The sequence below is a fragment of the Phalacrocorax aristotelis genome, chromosome 5 (genome assembly GCF_949628215.1).
Source record: "Phalacrocorax aristotelis chromosome 5, bGulAri2.1, whole genome shotgun sequence".
Lineage (NCBI taxonomy): Eukaryota > Metazoa > Chordata > Aves > Suliformes > Phalacrocoracidae > Phalacrocorax > Phalacrocorax aristotelis.
This window is the reverse complement of record NC_134280.1, coordinates 24,998,108-25,022,966: the sequence shown is the minus strand read 5'-3', so window position 1 is coordinate 25,022,966 and position 24,859 is coordinate 24,998,108. Positions and strand designations below refer to the sequence as shown.

The following is a 24,859-nucleotide window of genomic DNA, read 5'->3' as shown; positions in this document are numbered from 1 at the left end:
CCCCCCTCACCTTTGAGCGTTGTGTGAAAATACCAGCTCCTGAAGTTACAGTCGCTGTCAGATTATTGATAGGGGGATGGGGATGTTTGGCATTTTGATTCAGAAAACAAGAAAAAAAAATACAGAACAAAACAAAGTGGTTTTGCCCATATTTGCAAAAAGAGTGCAACATTTCACCTGAAACATGGTCTACAATTATGCTTTCCCCTGTTTGGCAAGGCTCCGTTGAAAAGGAGCCACTTCAGCAAAGCACCAGTGTTTACTTTGTTCCTCAACATCTGCTGTGAAGCACTTGACTGTAAAATGAATGCAATCCATCCTTTCAAATTCAGTTTTTAATATTTATTTGGCAGATCTGACCTCACAAGGGAGCCCAATACCCTGAGCAGCCACCCTTACTGCTGTCTGACCAAGGAATGACACTGGAGTGAGCTGTGAAAGCAGCTTCTTGCCACCATCTTCTCCACAGGAAATACATTGGTTGTTGCCAAGTGCAAACACTGGTGTGTTTTCACACATTTAGATTGCTTTCAGGCAGAAAATTGTTGCAGATTCAAAGTACGGTTTGTTTAAAATATGCTAATATTCCAGTAAAATTGGCATTCTTATGGTTGCTAAGAGGCTGTATTGAAATCTTATTCCACCTGGACTGCAGAACTGGTAGTGTCAGATAGCTTATGCGTTATAGATCCTGTATATTACAAAGATTTGCTTGAAGCTCAGGACTTAACAAGCATAACACAGAGGACTTTTGTACAAAGCTTGAAGAGTTAGTCCTTGGCCTTTGGCCAGGAATAAAGAATGCTTGCCCTTGTGCCATTTTGTCCTGTGCTGCTCCAGTTCTGGCAGCGGTTCTGCTTCAGTGTAATTGTTGGCACTGAAGCTCAGCTGAACCCTGAATGGCCTCTTCCTGCAAGCAAGCAGGGGCGCAGAGGTCCGAGACGGCATCAAAACTCCGTATTGATCAACTGTAATAGAGGACTCTATTATGAGAACTCTTCATATCAGAGCCAAGCAAATTGACTACAGCGATGCAGTAGTAAAGTACTAAAAAAAGCCATAAAGGGTGTGAAGCAATTTTCAGTTTTTCCACAGGATAATGGAGGGGCTAAAAGAATCAGAGAACAAACAGCTCCTTCTGGGACAGTCACTGTTTTGGCTCTCTATGTGCAGTTGTTGTTGATCTCTCCTTCCTATCTGTGCTAAGTAGTAGTTGAGTTTTTCATTCTTGTCTGGACCAGACACAGAGCATAGTCAGAGCTTTAAGTGATAAAGTGTTTTTTATTGTTTGCAAAGGCTTGCTTACTCTTCTTTATTCTGCTGCTGTTTAAAAAAAAAACTTTCCCATTTCATTGAGGCAGATTTGGAAGTCAAACCAGAAACTTCAGACTCTACTACGATGGAAAGCACTTTGTTGGGGAGAAACGTTTTGAGTCCATCCATGACCTGGTGACAGATGGATTGATTACTCTTTATATTGAAACGAAGGCAGCTGAATACATTGCCAAGATGACAATAAATCCAATTTATGAACACATAGGATATACAACTTTAAACAGAGAGCCAGCACACAAAAAACATATGCCAACCCTGAGAGATGAACATGATGGCAAAGAGTCTACAGGAGAGGATGAGGTAGCAGAAAAGAGGGTAAGCAATTGTTAACCCACACTCTTCTTTTTATTAGACTTTTTACTTCGTACTTTTAACCCTCCCCCTCTGTTATAAAGTGCTAAAGGTATCTGTAGATATTTAGTCTACATATTTATTTCCAGTATTGCATTAATAGTAATAGTTAAACTGGTTATAGGGTTTTTTAAATGGAAATTTTTGCATATGGCAAATTTCTATGATTTGGGGGTTAGTTATTTATCACTGTGAGGTTCCTTTCCTCAGATATTTTCACATTTAGATGTTACCATTAAGCCATTCCTTTATTTCAAATGGGCTGGGAACGTTTAATCTTAAAATTTATTTCAGATTTAGATAATTTAATTTAGATTAAATTTAGGTAATCTAAAATCATTAGATTATTTTATTCATCTAATAATGATATATTTATATCTTTATAAAGAGATAATAAATTATATTCTTTTTAATATAGAATTTTATTCTACAAATACTAGCCCTTTGGTCAAAAATTATATTTTTAATATATTCAGCATTCCCCAAACAAATGCATTCCATAATCTATTCAGAAGTCTGCATACAATGACAGTAAAGTTGTCCACATTATAAATAAGCCTGTTCATTAAGATGATAAAATGTTAAAACATTTCACTTGGCTAAGTTCAGCCTGTCAGAAGCTGACAGAGCTGTTTTTGGCCTCAGCCAGACTTATGAAGAAGGATTGCTCTCTTCAGAGAGTTGCAGTATCAGCTGAGAACTAACTATGTCCTGGATTATAAAAGGAAAAAGAACAACAAAGAAATCTTAGAATCAGTGAAAACAGAAATATTAAAGGAGGTTGGGAATGTATGAGGCAGACAAAGCAGCTGCCTGAAACTTCATTTGTGTGACAGAGACTAAACTTAAAAAGAAAACAATGTCAATTCCATCATGTTAAACTAAATACTTTGTTTACTGAAAAGCTGACATATGAAAGTCTTTTTAAATTGTATTTTTACATATGTGTAGGTGTCAATGCATGTATACTAGTTCTATATGCTCCCCTATTTCACAAACTTCAGAATGACTTTAGAAGTGTCTGATATGCTTATAGTACTTAGAAGAAATGTTAACTCTAGTTGGGATCATCTGTTTGTCTTTCCAATCAGAAGTATCTCTGTGATTTCTGTTTTTCTTGAGGTGGAGGAAAGGTCTCACGGATAATTTCCAAATACATGACTATTATAGTGAAACTAAGCTTCATATAGTGTCCACAGAGAGAGGAGGCTCCTGGCTTTGGTCCTTCAAATCCTTCTCCATCAGGGTCTGTCATCCTGCACTGAATTTGCTGAGAGATGAAGCACCCAACTTAGCTCGAAGTGTGAATCTTCACTGTTATCAGATCATTTTGACAAAAGAAATAACTGGTGGGGATATTGATGCTGGCTGACCATGTCAAACATCCAGTTTCTTGCCTGTTAGGTACCAGTAGTAGAAGGGTGAGTTATCGGTTGCAATTCCTGACAGCCACTGACTTGCAGCGTGCATTTTCAAAAGGATTTTTCTGCATGTTATCATAAAGAGTTCATTACAATGCAAAGCCTGGGCAAAAATCTTCTGTAAGAGTTCTGGAAGTCATTGCTTTGGGTTTCTTTCATAAAATTAACTCTTCCTGCATTTAGCAACTTTCAAGTGACAACAGAACTCTGGTCTGTCACAACATTGTTTTAGATAGATGAAAAAGTTTTCATAATAAAGGGATTTCAATGATTATTATTGAAGAATGCTGTTTTTTCCATAGATTACATGGTGTTATGTCAGACTCATCAACAAGGTATGCCTATTGTTTTGAAACATTTTTAATGAAATCGCTCAAGAACTATTAAATACTTGTCACAGACTGAAATTTTAGGTGAAAAACCTTTAGAGAGGTTAGTCACGTAATTGCAACATCCCACCCTGTTTGTCTGGAAATTATAAGCAACTATAACTGGAGGTTATAAGAGGCTTCATCTGCAACATAATTCAACAACAATGGTGTTTACTGGCCTGAAGTCCAGCTTTTGAGCGTTTTCCTTTTATTTTTCTTGGAACAGTGTTGATGTGGATGCAATGCGGCACACAGACATCACAATACAATTAAATGTGGAGATTTCAGTTTAATTTTCAAGTCATTATCCAGTTTACTACCTATGGCTGCATGGGGAAGGCACAGTGTGATCCTTTTTGCTGTGGAGTGGCACAGAGGTGACACCTTTGCTGCTTTTAGACCTCTCAGGGTCTTTGCTGGAAGATGACACAGAGTCCCGAGTGTCACTTCACCCAGCAAATCTCCAAGGGGAGTAAGGCATTCAGCCCCACAACCAACACCTGATCCCAGCAGCAACCTCAGCATTTGGAACAAGCCCCGGTGTCCAGCTAAGGCTTGCCAAATCCTTTCTTCCTCCTCTGTTAGTCACAGGATGTGGGGAGCATGGTAAGGGGGAGAGATACAGTGGTGGCTTCACCAGATGTCTTGTGGGGGGTGGTGGCTATGTACAACATAGAAGTGGTGGGGAGAGGAGACCTCGGAGGGCTTTCCCAAGTGTCTCCCATTACTGTATGGTGGACTTGCCTGCTTGCACACCTGCTAAATCTGTCACCCTGACAGCCTGGGAGAACATAACCGAGTGGCTAGAAGACTGTTCGGGCAGGTGACTGAATCACATCTGCTGGTTAATTTTATTTAAAAAAAAAAAACAACATTGAAATCATGTGATATATGCTTGTTTGACAAATAATTTGCATTTAAAGCATGGGTACTGGATGACAGGAAATATTTCTCTGGCTTTTTTAAAAGCCTGCCTAGTATGAAGTGTTAACAATGGAGAGATTCCATTTTCACTTAAACAGAAGACCCAACCTCTCTGCTAGTTTATAAGTTTCCTTTGGTAAAATAATAAGAATGCAAAAATAAAAATATACGTGTCCTCTACTAAATTGCTCAGAAGGTCTTTTTACCGTTTTTATGCAGGCTTCTTGTTATTGATACTTACTTGAAAACTTTGATTAAGAATAACATAGTATTTACCTTCCTATGAATCTTTTAACCATGATATAAGGAAGCTTTCTTATAGGACATTTATAAATGGGTCAAGTAGTTTTTCTTTCTCATTGGTGGGAGGGATGGCAGAGTGATTCCTGTTGTCCAATATAAAAAAGAATATCACTGCATCGATATTGACAATTCTAACAAAGAACACAAAGAAAATTGTCCAACATCCAATGAGGAGAAAAACCATTGTCTTATGATCCAAACAGCAAGATCGGTCTGCTACAACATTGGCCCATTAGTCCCACGGTGAGGATGAAAATTTCTGTGGGGTACAATATTTGGCAATTAATGCATCTTTATCAGTTTTATACTGTAGCCACACAGCTTCTCCCTACACAGTATGTTTCTTCCTCTTGTAAAGAGAGGAAGAAGCGTGGGTCTTGAACATTGATCATTCTAAACTAAAATATATTCCCAGATTTGCAGACTCTGAGGCTGTTCAGATGCAAATCTGAACTTTGTGCCTGCGACTGTTGCCCAATCCTGTGTGGGTGGTGTATGAAACATAAACCCTTCAGAAGAAGGGAAGGAGAGATACACAGGCTTTGACTGGGGAACAGCTGGTGGAAATGTAGTTCCGCTTTCTGCCATAAAATCAAGTGGAGGAAATTGGGCGGCCAGAGAACACACCTCAGACTTGAGAATGAAATATTAAAGAGCCCTTCACCTAGCCTTGAATTCGGTGCCACAGATTTGTGTTAGATGCCTCCCAGCATGCACTAATAATACTTTATTTGTTCCCTGCTCTTTCAGCAATTACTTTATAGTAAAAGAATTTAGTGTGTGTTGGGTGACTTGTCATATGCAATACGTTAAAAATGAGCCTTAGTAAAGGGGAAGGATTTAAAGACTGTAAAAGATGAAAAGACAAAAATTATGCAATCGTTAGATGAGGATCATAGGACACAAATCACAATACTCCAAAGTACTGAGTCCTGCAAGAGACCATATTGTGGTGTGATTTAAGATGCAGTTTTTAATAGGAAAAGCATGAGAATATAATCCACTACACAGTATGGATTACGAGAAGGAATTTGACTGCTTACCATATAGAAATATATTTTTTAAATTAAAATTAAAATCCCTGGTTAGTGATTTATGATTTTCATAATCTATGAAAAAATTAATAAATAGTCAGAGGTAACTGGAGGAGTGGAGACTGAAAACAGGAGAGTGCTTGTCATGCTTAAATGCTCTAAATAGATATTTTAGCTGCTGTGCTAAAAAGGTAATGCTGGTTCCCAAAACAGTCTGCAGATTTTTCAAAACTCAATTGTGCGGCCGTTGTGGTCTGTGTATTAAGAGAGGGCTAAGATTCATTTGAAAGTGGGCTTCCCAAGTGGATTCAGTCTGTATGGCCTAGTATGGAAGTGGAAATAATACCCAGTATCAAAAGATTTACAGTTCCTCACATGCCTTGAATACTGATGGATCTCTGAACATTCTCCACTCTCAAAGGTAATTATGGCCTTGGAGCAGATGACTTGATTCAGTTAAATACCTTATATAAATGGTAGCTCTCAGAAATTAATACCTAGATACATATATCAAACCCCATCCTGAAAGCCCTGCAAAACATGATTTTTTTTCATTCTGACATGCTTTTGAGATATTAATGTAAGAAGTTGTATGACTGATTTATTCAAGATTTAATATTTGTTATGAGAAAATTAAATGATCAGTTATGAGTTACCCCATCTTTCAGAATGAAATGCTGAGGTTAATGTTAGGATAGCAACTGAATCACATTTATTCATGTTTACTTTGGTGATAAGTGCTATTTCTTCAAGAAACTTCAGTGGCTGCAAATTAATTAAAGACCCCTTCTAGAGTGTACTACATTCGGTTCAATTCCTACAGACAGAAAGAACTGAGAGAACGTTTGTGGCAGCAGTCACCCAACAAAAGATTCTTTTGTGCTATTTTTAATGACTTTAGTGGTGAGACTATTTTTTCCTCCATAGTGATGAAGGCTGATAGTCTGCAACCCTATGCAAGGAGACCTGGAAATTTAAATCTGTGTTATTTTAGTAGGAAACATGCTTTTAAGCCTGCCTCTGAAGATAATCCAGATCACAAAGTTAACTGCAATCTCTGTGTACATTTCTAACAGTTTCATAACAGCTTCCACACACAAAATCAACGGTCATGTTTATGGGTGTTTGCAGAGGGGCAAGTCTCACTTTCAACCTTGAACTGACATTGATATTTTCATTAACGCCACTATTTTCTACTTTTGCTTTCAATTAAATCTGTTAATAAGATCTGCTTTAAACCTTCCTTCACCAAAGCTTATTTTATCTTCAGTGAAAGGACATCAGAAAATGTAGCTGAGGAAGTTACAGCAGTCTGTCGTAGAAGCGTAAGTCCCCTTAGCAAGGTGTCTGATGGAGGAAGACAGCTTTGAACAACGACGTTTTGTGCCTAGTAATGCCAGTGCTGGGACTGATGGGGACTAAAAAGAAGACATGGTCTTAATAATCAGGGAGGAAAGTGTGCTTTGAGAGTGAAGAAATCTTGATGCTGGAAGTTGTGTATTTCCATTTACTCGAATTACCTATCTTTTCTAACAAAATTAAGTTATGTAATGGATAAACCTCTAGACAAGCTGTAGCTATAACAAGGGTAGCAACAAAGCAATAATGTTTTTAGAAGTACAACTAATAAATGTTTAGCTTAAAGTACATTTAAAGACACAGGAGACTGAGGCACTGAAGAATCCCATGGGTTAACTTGAGGAGATTGTCAACTCTTTTTCTCACAAATGTTCCCTTCCAGTCCCTGCGCGGGTGTCCATGACAATCACTCCATAAGTTTAATGTAATTTATAAATAAAACATAACTCTGTGGAAGGCAGAAACTTCTATTTATTTCTTCTGGGTTTAACCCATCTTTCAGCAGAGACTTCAAAGCATGGACAATTTTGTCAATATCAAGAAAGTTCCTAGCAGGATGAAAGACAAGCCTACTTTTTAGGTAGCTGCTCCAGCGTATCGGCAATGTTGTACTCTGCAGAGATTGCCCTGGCCTCAGTCTTCTTCATCTTGCCTTTCTGTGCATTAGCATTTATGGCAGTAGGGATCTAGTGCTGTATATGTCATTATATGTGACACATACAGTTCAAACTAAGACTGCAAATGTTTATGATGCCTTTTTATGAGCATATATGTTTTTAACTTACCTGTATGTTTATTAAACCTGAGAAAGGAGGCTAATAGCATGTGCTGTCCAGTGTGCAGGCAACAACACAAAGAAAATTGTTTTCTCCAAACTGCAACATGCTTTTTCTGCTCAAAATCACTGAGAGTAACCTAAGCCCTTATTTTGCTCAGTGTGGCAGTAAAATTGATACACAAAAAGATTATATAAACTGATCTTGTTTTAAGATTCAGAGCTTCTAAGGGAAGCATAAACTTTACTAATTTAATCCCCAGGTCACAGAATATCTAGTTTTTCTCTTATCAGTATCTCGTGCTTATAAAGGATAAATTAGCAAGCCAGACTTGTTTTTTAAGGGTTTCTCACTGGGCGTGTAGTTCAACTGCAGTGCTAAACACGATCCCATAACTTTTCTGGTTTTCCAAGGCCATATTCTTTCTTCTTCTCTCCTTGCCAGCCCTGGTTGGTGTCAGCTGTGCTCTTATTAGTTCCTGCAGGTTACAAATGGCATCCCAGCTGATTCCACTTAGCCTCAAAGGACTACACCTGCCTGCCTCTGTGTGTGTGCCTTGAAAGCACATTAATTTAATGTTCACACAATAATGTGTGGGATTATTTTGAAATGAAAGCTGCATGCTTGTGTTGGTAGCCTGATTCTATGTTGCTGGTCTAGTATTGCAAGGTTCAAAACAAATAAGGCTCTACAAACTTCAGACAGTGATGAGTGCCTTAGTTCAGGTTGCATGTCAAATCCACAGTGCGCCTCCCTTCACGATGCTACTCCTGTAGAGAGGTTTCCTCCATTTTGTAGATAAGCACAGCTGAGGATCGGCATCCCACTTCAGCCTTTTGTCATGGGTACAAGTTACTTGACTGCTTGCTCAGATGACTTTTCACGCTACTTTCTGCTTTTTCATGTAAGTGTGGCTCCTTCGTTATCTGGCATGTGAGATGTGTACAGACAGATGTAGTTTTCAGAAAGTTGAGTGTCTAATTATACTGAGACAGGCAGCTGCCATGTGAAATCCGGGGCTCTGGTGTCTCAGACTCACAAACCAGACCCTCAGCAAAAAGTGTGCAGAGTTAATTACCCTCAGTGTATGCCTTGTGAGCCTTTGTAAAACAAATTGTGTACATAACTGTTAAAAAGACTGTAAAGCAGTACAGTTGCTGTGCAATTAAATGTGAAGAATACTGGTTGTGGTGTTACTGATAAAATGAAACCATTAGCAACAAATAAGCTCTTATTCTTTTCCTGTGTTTCTCAGTGTTGTGAGGTAAGTCAGCGTGAAGCCCTCACCAGCAGTTCTTTCCAGGGTTTCTAATGCTTGGTGGTTTAGATATGGTTGCATTTTTAGTGCCTTTCAAAAAGTGCCATATAGCCTTAGCTTCTCTTATGTGTACCGGCAGAAGTTTCCTTCCTTTTTAACTGAGGTAGGCTAGCACAGGAAGGATCGCAGGGAGCAAGGAAGGAATCTCCCTTAGCTCTTGAAAAGCCAGAGAGGATAGCTTTCTTTGGGCACTCTTTAGGGTGAGATAGGTTTTTCCCATCCTGGTGGACCTTAATAGATGGCACACAGAAATACAGAGGTCCAGCTCAACTCCTGATGAGCAATGGAGAACTGTCATGGCTTCAGGCCTAACATGCTGTAGGAGTCTGCTGCTTGTGGTTTCCAAAGAAGCTACCTAGATGTATAGTGGGGACACCTCATAGCCATATCTAAGGATTTTAAAAAAAAAAAAAAAAAAAAATTTTTTTAACCGTGTAGTTTCCCTTGACTTTTTTCACTTTCTCACAACTGAATAATCCATGCAGTGGCCACAGAAAGGGGAAGGTGGGTCTCTTTCAGAGCAGCCTCTAAAGCAGGCATGTGGTTGTCATTGATTACTTATGCAAAGAGCTTCCAGGACGGTGAGGGGCTGTGGTGGGTTGCTAGCTGGCAGCTCCCTCGTTTGTTGTTCTCTTTCCTTAGCTGTGTGAGTTTTGAGTCTTTTTTTTTCAACTCCTCCTCCCATCTGGCATCTCCTAATTATTTTCTATTACTAATCACTTCTACAGGAAACAGACTGGACTGTTGAATTAAGAGCCCTATAAAAGGATAATTTTGTTATTTACAAGTTTCTTACCTCACTTAGACTTTATAATGTGACACTGTATAGCTGGTGATAATCACCTTGGGCTATGATTGTGTCTAATCTCATAAACTAGGCAGGGTCAGGTCTGGTCACTAGTTGAACGTGAGAGGCCCAAGGAAAAGCTGGGGCTGCGGGAAGTGGGGAAGTGGTAGCACCTTTGGCTGTGAACTAATACCCAACATGTCTTGTGTTGTATACCCACTGCAACTCGGTGTAGCCTGCATAAATCTGTGCTAAGAGTCTGACTACCAGGGATTTTCTTCACTATTATTATTCAGATAAGCTCCTTCTTCTCTATACTGTTTGCAGTGGGGGGCAGGGGGTTGTTTTTTGTTTAGATGGGAGGGAAGAAAGCATTTTACATTGGTCACTGTTTACATGCTTACAAGTACAAATACATGCCGCTTGGCTTGCGTACAAAGATGGAAAGGATGTGGAGCTGTGGCAGTCTGGTGTGTTGCCCCTCGTTCGGTTACAGAATCCCCTGATAGGCAGGCGCATCTGCTCCGCTAATAATTGCCCATTCATAAGTGGTTACCAAACCCGTAAGACCCATGAAGAGTTAAATGCTTGTTTTAAAAGTGGTAGCAGAAAGAGAAGTAGCTAGAGGTGCCTAAATGAAGTATTAGACTGTGAAAGAAAAAAAGAACGACTACTTGTCATGTGGTTAATGCCGCAGAAGCTGATCTGTTCTAGCCCTTGTTTATTTCCTTTTAATCTTTAACAAGGAAAAAGATATTTTCAGATAAAACTTCTCATGCTTAGTTCTAGTCTCTAGCTGAATGTTTTACTTTTCTGAATTTGAACAAAGTAAGGAGAGCAGTTTTGTTACTAAGCTCAATAAACTGCTTGCTCTCATTACTTCAAACTTGTCACACTCACTCATCAGCAAAGACAGCAACTCTTGACAGTTCTGCAAAGTCTTCCTTTGATCATTAACTTCTAGAACATTAAACTTTTCGATATTTAACCTTTTTTCTGCATGGCATCAGCAGTTAGAAATAGTGTTGCTTCTGGCATTCACTGTTCCTACAGTCCTAATGTTTAAGCAAGCGAAGAATCGCCATACTGAAAAATCTGGTTCTCAGTTGATCAACAGTTGTTGCTCTAATCCTTGTCACCTTGGTATTGATATTCCTTACATCCATACAACTTCCAAGATAACTACAGGATGATGTGTTTCTAATAGTGAAGTTCATATCATAACACACTTAAACTATATTGCTTTTTAGTGGGGATCATTATTGCATTTGGTTAGAGCTAAAGTAGTTTGGAATAGTTTGCCTAAGGAACATTACAGTTAGTATCACAAAGTATAATGTCCTCTATTAAACCTTAGTCATATGTGGATGTGTTTTATTAAGTTTTTTTATAATTTCCAATTCGTGAATTAGATTAGTAGCACTTAAAGGCATGCAGCTTTTCCCCTTCCTGAGAGAACAGTGGAGGAATACTGTGAAAATATGAAAGGCTGTATTCCCAATTTCCATTTTGCATGTTACAGTGAGACATTTTAAAAGCTCTATGCTTTATATCTTGTATTAAATAGTTTATTGGTTGAAGATTTCTGATGATTTTACGTTGCTGGAAATGTCTTGAAGCATTTACCAAAGTTAATATGGTAATGAATTACATTTGCATTCAGGCATTTCTGTGAATTGGCTGATGATTAGAGTAACGATGTGTTTAATACAAATGCACAAAAATTGCAAAAAGTATCATGTGTTATCTTTCACAGAATTTGAAGTGCTCAGTCTCTTAAGTGACAGCTTCTCATTTACTGCAGCCTCCAAATCCTTGCTAGCATTTGTCGCAGCACTGCAGCCTGGTGCCTGCAAGCTGCCAATCACCTCTGTCACACACTGGAGTTCACAAGGCAGGCTCACTGCTCAGCAAGTTGATAATGCTGAGAGCTTTCTGGATAATTTTTTTTATCAGCCCAATGGGTTAATTCTCCTGAGCTATTTTTATTGTTGAAAATGCAAACAACCTCAGTGTTAGAAATCTTATGAGCAATGTCACTTAAAGAGCTGGAAGGTGGTGGCAGTACAAATAAAAAAATGCCCGATGAGATGAAAAATGTGACTAAGTAAGAAGAAAGCAGTTGTGGTGGATAAATGTTTTGTTTATTGCCAATAATTTTGAATGTTGCCAATGAATTTAAGAAATGGAACTATACCCCAAAATTAATCTTTTAGCTTCTATGTGCCCTATACTCAAAATAAGAGCTTCTGTCCAAAGACACATGCCTCTGAAATCCCAAATTTCAGATCTTTGAGTTACTGATTGGGACCTAGGACTAGCGTATTTCAACTGAAAACACAAATCAACTAAACATAGTGTTGCAAGAAACCACAGACTTGCGGGGGGAAAAAAAAACTCAAAACCAAAATAACCCCCCCAGTCCCTCCTGTGTAACAGAAGTTGTATAACCTGTCCACATGCCAAGGCCTGCTTCTCCCCCAAAAGGTAAATAATCTGTCTAGCCCAAATTTATGATGGGGAGTTGCATTGCCAGCCTCATTCTGAATCATTCAAAATGATTCAGTTTTCAAATCAAGACATTATTTAAATTTGTTTCCAAGATTCTGGGTTTGACCATTTGAGACAATGGTGTCTTGAGTGCCTGTCTCAAGTAAGAATTTTTAACAGTTATAGCTTTGTCTAGGGAAATGGATGCTTCCTGCCCTTATATGAAAATTTTCATGAGAGGCATTTTAAAATGTTAATTAGGAAACTCAGAGGGAATAAATAGGAAAGATGAAGCATATGTGGGAAAGGAGAAATGAGAAAATTGGAACACTGGTCAACAGAATGTAAAATGAGCCTTTTCTGAGAATATGATCAGGGATTAGAAGATTTTATGGGTGGCAATAAACTGATCATTTGATAATAACTGATAATTTGACTCTGGGAGAAGAGTATAATTCCACTGCCAATTCCACTCTGGTTTCATTCATTGCAGGTTTCAAATCAGTCCTGATTTAAATAGAGATTTAGGCAAGGATAGTGGGAGCCTACACGAGAGACTCATTTGAAGGGTGATCAGCCTACCTCATTTTCTGAGTCTGCATTGTATAAAATGAATTTAGACCTTGACCCACAGCGCTGGTGCAGCTATGTGCATGGACACACATGCACCTAGAAGACTGGTAATCAGGGTCTGCAAGGAGTGCCCATGGACGCTGGGAGTTAGCCCATTTTGTAATTTTTCTACAGTGAGGTGGTCCATAAGCAGGTTTTTATCGTTATAAATTTTGCAAGGATGTTGCATGTCCATGTCACAACTCTAGTATAGCTTCAGTTTAAAAATTGTTTTTACCTTGATTCATGGGGTTGAGTCAAGTGATAATTAACGAAGGATTAGGAGACTTTGCACTCTTAGTCTTATTTATGCTACAGAAGTATGATTATGGACTGAGAGTATGTTGAAGAAAGAAACTGTGACAGCACATGTATCATAGCAACATAGCTTATTCAGGAAGAAGTGGACGGATTCAAAATAAAGGATGTGCCAAAGGAGCAGGTGTAGTCTGAAATACAAAGAGTGTTTAGAAATTAATGAGCTGCGGTTTTCAATTATAACATACATTGAATTACTCTAAATTGAATTACTGTGTAGAACAAAAAAGCCTAATATTAGATGCCTTAGACTGCCAGACAAGACTAATGTGAAATGAATGTTATACATCAGGTAAGAAAATATTAATGAGACATAAGGAGAAATTTCCATACCACTTGCCCATGTTATACCAGTAGCCAAAGCTCCTACTCCATGAGGAATAAATACAAAGAACATAATAAAAATAATAGAAAGACCTTGTGGATTACGTGATTGTCATTATCCCTAAGTGTATACATTTTGAGTTACAAAAAAGAATTAGAGGTTTATTTTAAAACTGCTTTTATCAGTACAATTTTTAAATGGATATTGTAAAGGAAGTGTTGTAAATTAGTTATTTCCTAAAGTTTGGCCACCATCAACATTTCCTTGCTAGGAGGCAGGTAAGGTTCCTCATCAAAGGGTATGGTTAAGCTTTTTGATGTGCACTGTGGTTTGCTCTGGTTTGTTTTGGGGGTTCGTGTTTTTAATTTTTTCTTTTATTTGAGGAAATCCTTATAACAGTATGGGTCAGATGAGAAATAAACTATCACCAGTCCCTTGTGGTTTCAGAAGATTAGACTAATAGCCTGTTTTCTCGTATGATACTTAAATGTAGTATATCAGTAACAAAGAGCATTTCCCAAAAGAGCAGCATTCATGCAGCTGCCAACTTGCATTACATTTTCACTGTTACCACTCCTATACAGCACATTGTCTTGTGGCATTTATAAATGACTTCTAAGGTCTTTTTGGAATACAGTCTGCCTTGACGTGTCACAAGTCAAGAGGCTTTTGCTGGAGTGACCCCTCACTGCAATGAATGTCAGTAGTGCCTTGGTCACAACAGCACAGCTCCCTGCAGGCCGGCAAGGAGACATGCCACAGACCAGGGAAGGGAAGAAAACACGATGCTGTTAGCTGAAATAGAAAATGGTGACTAAATGGGAGCGAGATGGAGAAGCTGCTGAGGAGCTGCTGGCCAGTGTGAGCACTCCCTTAGGCAGAGCTCCTTGCTTCATCAACTCCTTTTCCTGTAGGTCTCATAGCTGCAAGACAGACCTCGATTAGGCAATGTGTAACGGTGTAATAGGTAACTTAAACTGTGTGAGTAGTCCTTCCAGTCTCTCTGCTTCTGCGTTTCACGGGGAGAGGAGCACGTGGCACAGGCAGCTGCTTTAACTCACTGTTTAGCTTACCACCTCCATGGCCCACGCTTCTGGCAGGAGGAGAGGAAGATGAGATGGACCAAAACCAAAGCTATGAAGGATGGAAGAGTGGATGGAAAGGACTGAAAGAAAAGCTGTAAAGGACAGGCTTTGACTGAAGGATTTACTGGAGACAAATTCTGGTGTTTTGTGATGCTTCTCTCCTTGCTCATGAGCTGTCTTGCACACTCTGCCTGGGGAACAGTGATGCTGCCAACCCACCAAGGCAGGGAATTGGTATCTTCTGTGCTCTACCAGCTCTTGGTCCCCTTCTGTACTTAAAAAGTTTGGCTGGGGTTGGCCCCCTTTTAATGCAGTTTATTTTCCCAAGGAAAGAACAGGGTTGTGGTAATGAGCTGCTGCAAAGCGAGGAGAGAATTGCTGAGGCTGATACCTCAGCTTGAATTCATGGTCATGGGGAACTGATTTCCTTGCCACAGTCAGAGTTAGGAGTGAAAAGACCTTGTTTCTTAGCATTCTGGATAGCTTTTATCGTGGCGTTTGATTGGCATATCCTGCCTCAGTGTCACACAGCTTGGTAGCAGCTCTGCTTTTGTTGAATAGTCATGTCTTGCCCCTTGTGAGCAGGCCAGTAGTCTCTGTCTTTAAAGGAAGGGCTGGAGCAGTTGGTTATTTTAACAGCGGCAGCTGGGGCCGTGGGGATGTCTTGCATTGGTGTCTGCAGGGAAGAGCCCTGTGGCTTCGGCTAGCTCACGACCAAACCAGGACAAGGCAGGAGCCCTGGGAGGGGTGCAGGACTGCACTGTCTTGCCCAGAGCATGAGCCTGTGAGGAAGTATTATTATTTATACAGCATAAATGAAGTTGTAGCTATTGCTTGTAAAACCCAGCTTAGCACCATAATAGTTTGCAACATCCATGTCCCTGCCTGCGCACATTCTCACGTGCCTGTAGTGGTATTTGTACCTATGGAGTGTGAAAGAATCCCCAGAATTAGCTCCCCTTCTTCAGTGAACACAGCAGGCCAGTTGCTGACCTCACTAAAAGCTAAGTCGCTTGACATTAGCAAAGTCCACCAGAACAAAAGCAGCACTTATAATGCAGGTACTGTGAGACTTTTATTGTGCCATGGTTAGGTTCGTGGTTGTATACCAAAATAGCCCATTCCCTCAGAAAAGAAATGTGTTGTTTGCTACTGAAAAGTGCCTTGCTTTGGTGCCACTATCTAGAACAGCAAATGTAAATTGCTTTTGTCTTGTCAGTTAATGAAAGAGAATAGTCACAGTGGATGCTTTTTGCCAATGCGCTGTTTCGACTTCTCATTTCCAACAGCCAGGGGCAAATCTACAACCCTCATGCCACTAGGAACAAAATAAGCCAGCTGACCTAGATCTGAATCAGCTGCAGTAACCAGTAGGTTATAGGACTACAGCTACAGAAAAGCAACTTTTCTGTTGGCTTCCACTAAAATATCTCTGCTTTCTTATAAGTGTGCTCCCTTGTTATGAGAACAAGGGTACTTCAGGGTTTTTCTGGTAAGCATATCAGTGTGAAAATAAAGTCTTCCCAAATAATGCTAATACATTCTAATCGTATTGCACAACGCAGTATCAAATGAATTCACTTGTTATGCAGTAATTTCTAGCAGCAATATTGGGCAACACTTTTTCCATAATCTTAACTTTGGTTTAGATTATTTATTTCATTTAATTTAACAGTCATACTTTAAACCAATCCAACACTTCGGCTGAATTTGTTTAAGGTTTTAATTAAAACATTCTTGTAAAAAGTACTTTTATAATTCTAGATATAAAAATACCCATTACCTGCTGTGGAAATCACATAGGCTTTTATCAGAAATAAAAATTCAAAAACATGAATAGCCATTTCTTCAGATTTTGCAATAAGTATTTCACTGGGGGGGGTGGGTGTGGGAAGGTCTGATTTAATTAGAAGCCAGTCCATTTGGAAAATTTTGTTATAAAAAAATAGAACTTTTCTCAGCGGTAACTCATCATTCAGCCATGTCTTAAACCCCAACTCCCCTGTGGGTAACTGTGGACTCAAAGAGGGGTTGTGTGTTGCCTGAGAATCCCAGTATACTCTGAGCATTGTGTGAGCCCGATGCTGTCCATGTGCCAGGTAAATGCGGCTGTGTTGGAATGGCAGCAAAAGAAGTCTTACACTGGTGGCTGAGACTGACAGTCCTTCCCATCCAGCTCTCGAGATGTCAGCTTCCAGATTGAAATTTTCTTTGAATAGCATTCCTACCCTCCGCTCACACCAGGTATGTGTGGGCAGAGGCTATGCCTGGCATCAGCATGTCGACAAGTGAAGAAACTGAAATGAAACCAGCTTATCACCAATTTTAAATAAAAAGTAAAGTTTTGGACTCCCCTTCCCTGCTTTGAACAATTCTGTGAAAGATATGACTGGGAAAATCATATTTAGCGTGGAACAAGCCTCCACCGAGAACTGCATTGAGGAAATTGGGCTCAGTTTCACAATTTGACTGATTAGCTTTTGAAAATCATGTACTGAGCCGATAAAACATGCTCGTAAAGTGTTCAGGCAAGGAAGGATTTTCTGAGCATATATATTTGGCTAAGTTAGCTATACAGTAAAACAGAACCCAACAAAATAGACAATTGCTAACCGCATAGCAACCCAAATATCTTGTTTCTTGAGGTATATACGATAGGGCATCATCTCTGATTTTTAAAAAAATGCATGCAATATAACTGCTGGTTGTTATTATTATTAAAATACGTTCCTTAGAGGGAAGGGATCACATTATATATGAAGTCTGAAGCAATAAAGGCCTATTTAGTCATAACAACATGAAAATACCCTATGAGAATGAAAAGCCTGCAGTGCATTCCCGAGACTGAAGAAAAAACTATACTGTGTTTGAGAGAGGAGCCAGGTGGTCATGAAACTAAATACTATATTGTATTGGAAATGCATGTGGGCTTCAGGAGGTCTGATCAAGTCTAATCTGGGCATTTTAGGACTTGTTGAGCTTAACCTGACAAATTTTCTGGTTTGGGGTTTTTTTTTTTCGGAAGTGATTTTGGTTTACTGCTCAACAAATGGGAAATGCATCGATTTGCCTTTTTAGAAAGATAATTTGTCCGATGTTGACCGAATTGTGTGACTGGATTAAACTTACATGTCTTTCAGAGAGTGACTAATTGGAATTTACTGCAAGCCATGGATGACACTAAAATCAGTTCTGCGGAGTCTTCATAATAAGATTTACTGATTGTGAGATTAGTACCAGAAAATACGCATACATTATCCAGCTAACACCAAGAGCAAACAGTGCTCAAGAAAACAGCTTTCTCCCACACCCTGAAGGACTACTCCAGGGGGAAGTAAGGAAAGCAGAATCCCATTAGGACCTAGGCTGAACCAGTCTCATGGTTGAGGTTTTAGAACAAATGAGAGCATCTGAAATAGCAGGTTAGTCTCCCCCCCCCCCTTTTAGTCCATATATACAATGTACAACCTCTAAACAGAGTTTGGTTTAAAGGTTGTCATGTTGCTGGGTTTAGTTTTTTCATGCTTGTTTAGGTGACTAAAATGTACAGGACCGAGAGGCTGCTCTGGTTGCATGCTCTACTGAGAGGTTTCTTGGCTATTGCTTCTAGTCCTTCCATTTTCAGTTCACCTCAATCCTGTAAAATCACGCCCTGAAATTAAATTTTAAAAAGACAGCCCTGCAGTTTCCTTCCACTGGAGTCTGCATGGCATATTGCTCCCTACACATGCAATGATTGCAAATGTCTGTTGCAAACAATTAATAAAAAATAAACCAAACACTTAGAAAAGTGGGAGGGAGAAGACTTCCCTCTTCAGATTTCTACCTCTTTTTCATCCAGTATGTAGCAGACAGTATCTAACAATTTTCCCCATTAAAGGCAAGCTATAAAGATAACTTGGAAAATGAAAGGGCTATGGAGAGGAGACTTTGCTGGCAGGTGGGAGTGCAGGAGCCACTGGTGGAGAGCAGGCATTGAATAAAGAGCCAGCCAAGGGTGTAAGAAGAGCAGGACCTGCAGGCTGGGAATAGAGACAGCATAGAGCGCCTGGAGCAGGAGAGCACGTCAGGAGAGAACAGCTTCCTGCAGGATTTGAGCTGAACCTCCAGGTCTGTGACTTCATTTGTTTGCTCTCAGGGATGGTGACTCACCTCTGCAATGAGGAGGGCTTCCTGAGGACAGTGGCTTGCTCTTTCTTACTTTATTATCTCATGTACTGGTAAGCTAAAGATTTTGACCTGCCCGATGATCCAAACTGTGGTCAGGAAGCTGTGTACAGCTGAAGTTTCATTCTTTGTTTTGGTTTTCAAAAGAAAGGAAGAGGGCAGTATTAAGAAAAGCACTAGTTTGCAATGCTACACTCCCAAAGTTAGGCAATGGCAGAAGAATGAGCGTATGCATTACAGGATCATGTCATCTGAAAGCACCTGTATGAATTTTGATTACAACGCTACTTGACGTTGGGGAAATATATGTAAGAAATAGATAACAAATTTTTTTTTCATCATTTTTCAGTTCTAGCTTTATGGCTTTAACTTTCTTTCAATCTAGGTTTCTGGTGTGCACAGCTATAGTGCATCTAGCACACGTGAAGGGCTGTAAGTGTAAGTGAGCCCGGTATTCCTACATCTGTAAACAGTAGAAAAGGCTTTGCACTGAACAATGGGAAGACGATTTATATAAAACCAATAAGCAGTCTGAGTTAGATTACTGTTACACAAAGTAATGTTAGAATTAAAATTCATAATCTTATAACACTTTCGAGATTATAATGCGTTTTTGTAACTACAGCCATGAGACAGGACTTTTCCATGTCGAGTAGTTTTGCTTACCTTCTTATTGGCATTCTTAAGATTTTATTTTCTAGGATCCTGAGATCAGTTTTTACTAACATGACTCTAAAACGCAATTGAAAATAAATCAGTTCTTCCGAATTAGGAAAAAGGAATCTGACAATTAAGGAATAAGTATGTCAAAAAACAAATATGCACTCTACCAACAATTGAAAGGAAAATTCAGAATGCTTTATCTTGCTTCTTAAGTGGAATTATACAAAAACTAATAAGGGTTGATTCTGATAGTAAATGTGCTCTTGAAAATCGCTGGGTTATTTATTTCCAACAAATTAAATTTTCAAAGAGTTTATTTCCTGATATGAAGTTTTAGTGATTTATTTTTTTCCCTTTAAAAAAAAAAGACGAATTTTTGGTTTCCAAGGAAGCGTGTAACGAAACTACATTTGCAGAACTCCACAATTTGCTTCCTGAGCCTGTTGTCACTCAAAGCTGTTTGGAGAGGATGACTCCTCTGGGGCAGGTTTAGGTCCACCTTGTTCCATGAGGACTTTTACCTATGTTGTCCTTGGGAATGAAACCGTGAAGTGGCTTTAGCTAGAAAAAAAAGAGAGAATGAGATCAAAAGCCTGTCTGCTTCCTCCTCCCCCGAGTCCCTACACTTCACATAGATGAGGAGATCAGTTATTGCCATCTCTTACTCCTCACCTCATTTTTCTTGATCTCCTGTTGCTGTGGAGTGTTACTCTTAGAAGGATGTGCAGAAAAATGAGAGGGGCATTTATTCATCCGCAGCAGAAATGAGTGGTTAGAAGCAAGACAGGCAGATTGAGGTAGCCATTGGAAAAGTATTTCTCAATAGGATGGATCAACCAGCCTCCTGTTTGTACTGAAGCTGGGAACTGAGCCAGATACTCCTAAGGCCCCTGTATAATCCACTAATGCCCGACAGCTTCATCCTGTATAATCTATAGCCAGTGTTTCAATTATTAGCTAGTAATTTGCACTGCAGATTAGTGGTAGGTGAAGCACATATGTCGATCCTTAATCTCTGCAACCTGAACCTATGTTGAAACCCAGCACATTTTTAAAACCTGTAGAGAAGGTACCGGTGGCCATGCAGGGGAACAGAGGAGGGGCTCACGGCGAGCATCCCACTCGGCTGTATTGGCAGGATTGAGCTAAATGGTAACACTGTGATCCAGCTGCAAAACACACACCAATTCCACCCGGAAGACTGCGACAAACTGTGCCTGTCTTTGGTTGTTACTGAGTCATGAGAGATAAAAATACCTTCACTGCAGAAGGGCGAGCGGTTGTGGTGCTGCAGCCTGTGGCAAGGGAAGGAAGGGCTGCGCTCTGGCTAGCTGCACAGGCAGGCTGTGCACGAGGAAAGGTCTTCTTGTGCCCTAAGTGTTGGGATGGCGGTCAGCCCCACGGTGTAAATCACTGCCATAGTAAGTCAGACCCAAGGTCCATTTTTGCTGTCTCTGACAAAGACTGGTCACAAATGCTTGTGACACACTAGAGGAAAAAGGGCAGGAGGCGAGTGGCCATCACGGTGTCCCCTCCCAGCCACCGGCGTGCAGCTGAAGAGCCTCCCTGAGCCGCGCTGTCCTGGGGAGCAGCTCCGGGTGGATGTGACATGGCCTGCCCTGGTTCTTTGTGAGCCCGTTACACTTCGACTCTGCTGCATCCTGTGGCAACGCTTTAATGATGCTGATGTGAAATACTTTTCCTTTGGCTTGTGTGAGGGGTAGCGAGGACCAGATTGTCCTGTGCTTGTTTCATCAGCAACCGCATCAGTCCAAACTGCATGTTTCAGCCTGATATAAGACTATGTGTCATTCACCTTCTGGTACTGTTCATAAATCCCTAATGAGAGGCACTGCAGCAATTCGGGATTTAGGTCTTTGGTGGAAGGGCTGGTGTGGTGAACTTTTGGTAGCATTTGCATTCACGTCGCTACTAGAGGAGGCTGATACATGACGTGAGTTTAATGAACCTCTTTTTATATGAAAGGCATTGAAAAATGTAATTGTAAAGGAAGAGCGATGAGCATCAACGGTTGCATTAACTGCTACCAGCCTTATCTCCCGGTGCCCAACCCGTGCCAGACAGCGGGGCTCGGGGGGAGCCGCCTTCTGTCCCGTACCCCTGGGGCTGCTGTTCCCTGCGCGCACCTGAGGATGCCCTGACACCCCTCGCCCCCGCAAAGGGCGAGGAGGTGCCATTTTGCAGCGGTGCGTGCCTCACCCCTCGCTGCCCGCCCTGCTGCCAGCCCTCCCGCGGGTGCTTGCGGAGGGGGAGCGGCGCCGCCCGCCCCGCCGGGGCTCCATTGGCTGCGGCCGGGGGGGGCCGGGGGCCGCCCCGGGGGCGGTGCCGCTCCGCGCCGCGGCGCCCCCCGAAACGGGCAGCGGGGCGCCGGGGAGGGAGGGAGGAGGGAAGGAGGGAGGGAGGGCGGCGAGGAGGAGGAGGAGGCGGCGTGCGCCCCCGCACCCCCGCCGCCGGCCGCCGATGGAGGGAGAGGCTGCGGGCTGCGCCCCCCCGCCGCCGGCCGCCGCTGCCCCTGCCCTTGCCCGGCCCGCCGGCCGCCCCCCGGCAGGCCCGAGCCCCCCGGCCCGGAGCCAGGGGCAGCCCGCCGCGCTGAGTTAGCCGCGCCGTGAGCAAGTGCCCTGCCATGGCCGCGCCGCCCCGCCGAGCAGTCTAGGTTCCCGAAATGGTCCTTTTCGGTTTTTCGAATCGAGCCTGATAGCACACAGGGCGCGGATCGGTCCGGGGGGCTGCTCCTCCTTCCCGTCAGCTCCAAAATGCCATCCAAAGAGTCCTGGTCAGGGCACAAAGCGAATAGGTCTGCGGTGCACAACTCGAAGCAGGAGAGCCGTCAACAAGATTTATTGATAGCAGCCTTGGGGATGAAACTGGGTACTCAGAAGTCATCCGTGACAATCTGGCAACCTCTTAAACTCTTTGCTTATTCACAGTTGACATCACTTGTCAGAAGAGCAACTCTGAAAGAAAATGAACATATTCCAAAATACGAGAAGATTCATAACTTCAAGGTAAGAAATGATGCTGCTTACTTGGTTTTAAGGCGTGGGGGCTCTAGTTTTTATTTTAAAATGGGGCCAGTATTGCAAGGAAATAATATATAAGCAGACTGACTTTCTGCGAACTTAAATGCTTCAGTTAAATCTCATTGCCGGTTGAATCGGTGAGACATCAGCAGAAGAACAAGGATTTTGTTGTTGACTACTTACATGCATGTATTTGTTTCAATAATGCTTGCTGTATCTAAGTTATCGCTTTTATTTAGAATTGTTTTATACCAAGAGAGATGCTAAAGGTGAGAAAACTGGCAAAGTTCTCTTTCAGTTCAAATGAATGTAGTTCAGTTTTACTTATGATATGATGCCGAAAAATCTTTTAGATCTGTGATTAGAGGATAAACTGATCTTATCTCAGTTTGTCACTGGTAAATAGCTTTGGAGGTAAGAAGCATGTTCTACTGCATCTGGATTGAGCAGATGGTCTGCATTTCCCCATAGTTTCTGGCTTTTCTCTTGTGTTAATGAGTTGAGTGTGTTGAAAGCAGCATGGCTTGTATCGTGGGGCTATTGGAGCTGCTGGCATTAGCAACTACCTTGTGTTTTAATGAAATTTACTTAGTCTTCTATGCAGCTTCTAATTATTGATTTAATTATTTCAAATAAACAAAGGTCTTTGGTAAGAGATCCATGTCAATACAACATATGCATGTTTTGTCTCTGTATCTGTAACAAGTGTCTAGTAAGGATTTAGTAATTTAACCTTTTGGCAGTCAAATGCACTGCATAATAGGCTATCTTTATTTGTAAGACTAAGTGATGTTATACTGAATTACTGTAGATGATGGTGCAAACTTCATATATAGTACCTGAAGCCCAGATTTTATCTTTAATGTGTGGGGTTTTTTCCCCCATGTAGCTTTTGCTTTTATTTATTTTAGGAGAATGGGAAATCATTAATATAATACAGGCAACTGATGACATAAGCACCTGTTAATTGTCTCTTATATTCAGTTTTGATTTCCATCACATGCATGTGCATGTGTGAATGCACATGTGCATGTACATACATATATTGACCTATCGTCCATCCGATTTTATTTAGACCACTTTCTGGCTTTTGAGTTCAGATAATCACTAAAATTGGGAACTTTATAGATCAGGATGTCTTGTTTGACTTGAATTCTTCAAAAAAGCATGAATTTGAAAACCACTTACAAAACATTATATAAATAAGTGTTTAATATGAATGCTTGGCATAAAATAATCCTGCTGGCTGTCAGTTAAATGCAGAGCATTTTTTCACAGGCTCCTGAGGTTTCCTAGAGATCCGAAATGTCTTGCAATTTATATTTGTTCCTTAGAGTTTGGATATAATTCTTGCAGATGCCAGCAGATAGTGATTTCCATGTACTACAGCGTATTTAGGATAGTACATATTTAATTTTGCGCACATCTGTATTCGCTAGTTGCTTTCCTTTAACAGCCTGAAACAGATCTGTTTTGAAAACAGATAACCTGATTTTCATTCATTCGGGTTTGTTTATTTGTTTTTCTTCCAGAAACTGTTTCTGGAAAGTTTGGAAGCTGTGAGTTTTCCACTCTGTTTTCAAAAATATACTGTGTGCCTGATCCAAGGTCATAGCTACAGCACAAACTTTCCACACAGGTTGTTTTCTTTATGATAGTTATACTGTAGTTCCTTTATACATACAGTTGCCAAAAAAATATACCTTGAGAAGTAACTCTTTTCTCAAGTCAGTGAAATGGAGTCATCTTACACAGATAATTTTGCTATAAAAAAGTAGAAAGGAACAAACCCCTTGCCCCTTAAAGGGTGTGTGCAGTAACCAGCCTACTCGCTGAAGGAATGCTGCTGGCGTTCGTGAGCTCTAAATGTGGCCACTGTCCCATTTCAAAAAAAATAACCGTAAGCCTTTCATAATTATTGCGTTATGGATCTGAAATGAATGGCCATCGTTAGCTCATGCGCTTCTTTCCTTTATCATTCCATGCATCTGCCAAATTTTTCTTCTCACGCGTGTAGGCATCATCATTTAAAATGTCTGTAGAAGTCTCCTAGTCTTCTCAGGTCAAGCAGCAAATGTGCCACGCGTGTGGGAGGGATGGAAATGTCAGTCCCAGAGTCTTGAACCTAGACTTTTGAAACAAAACAAGAAAAAACAGCCTAGAAATTAAATAAATTTTT

At 40.7% G+C, this 24,859-nt stretch overlaps 1 protein-coding gene across 7 annotated transcripts in view; it reads left to right on the top strand.

The window, feature by feature from the left end:
- CHN1 (chimerin 1) overlaps positions 1 to 24,859 on the top strand; it is a 106,973-nt gene that overhangs the window by 52,011 nt on the left and 30,103 nt on the right. For 4 of the 7 annotated variants that reach the window (XM_075093503.1, XM_075093497.1, XM_075093496.1 and 1 more), the window contains 3 exons: positions 1,362 to 1,650; positions 3,410 to 3,442; positions 22,588 to 22,665. In XM_075093503.1, the coding sequence (XP_074949604.1) occupies positions 1,362 to 1,650; positions 3,410 to 3,442; positions 22,588 to 22,665 (400 nt within the window). The remainder of the gene's footprint in view (positions 1 to 1,361; positions 1,651 to 3,409; positions 3,443 to 22,587; positions 22,666 to 24,859) is intronic. The other 3 variants (XM_075093500.1, XM_075093498.1, XM_075093501.1) reach the window with 2 other exon arrangements.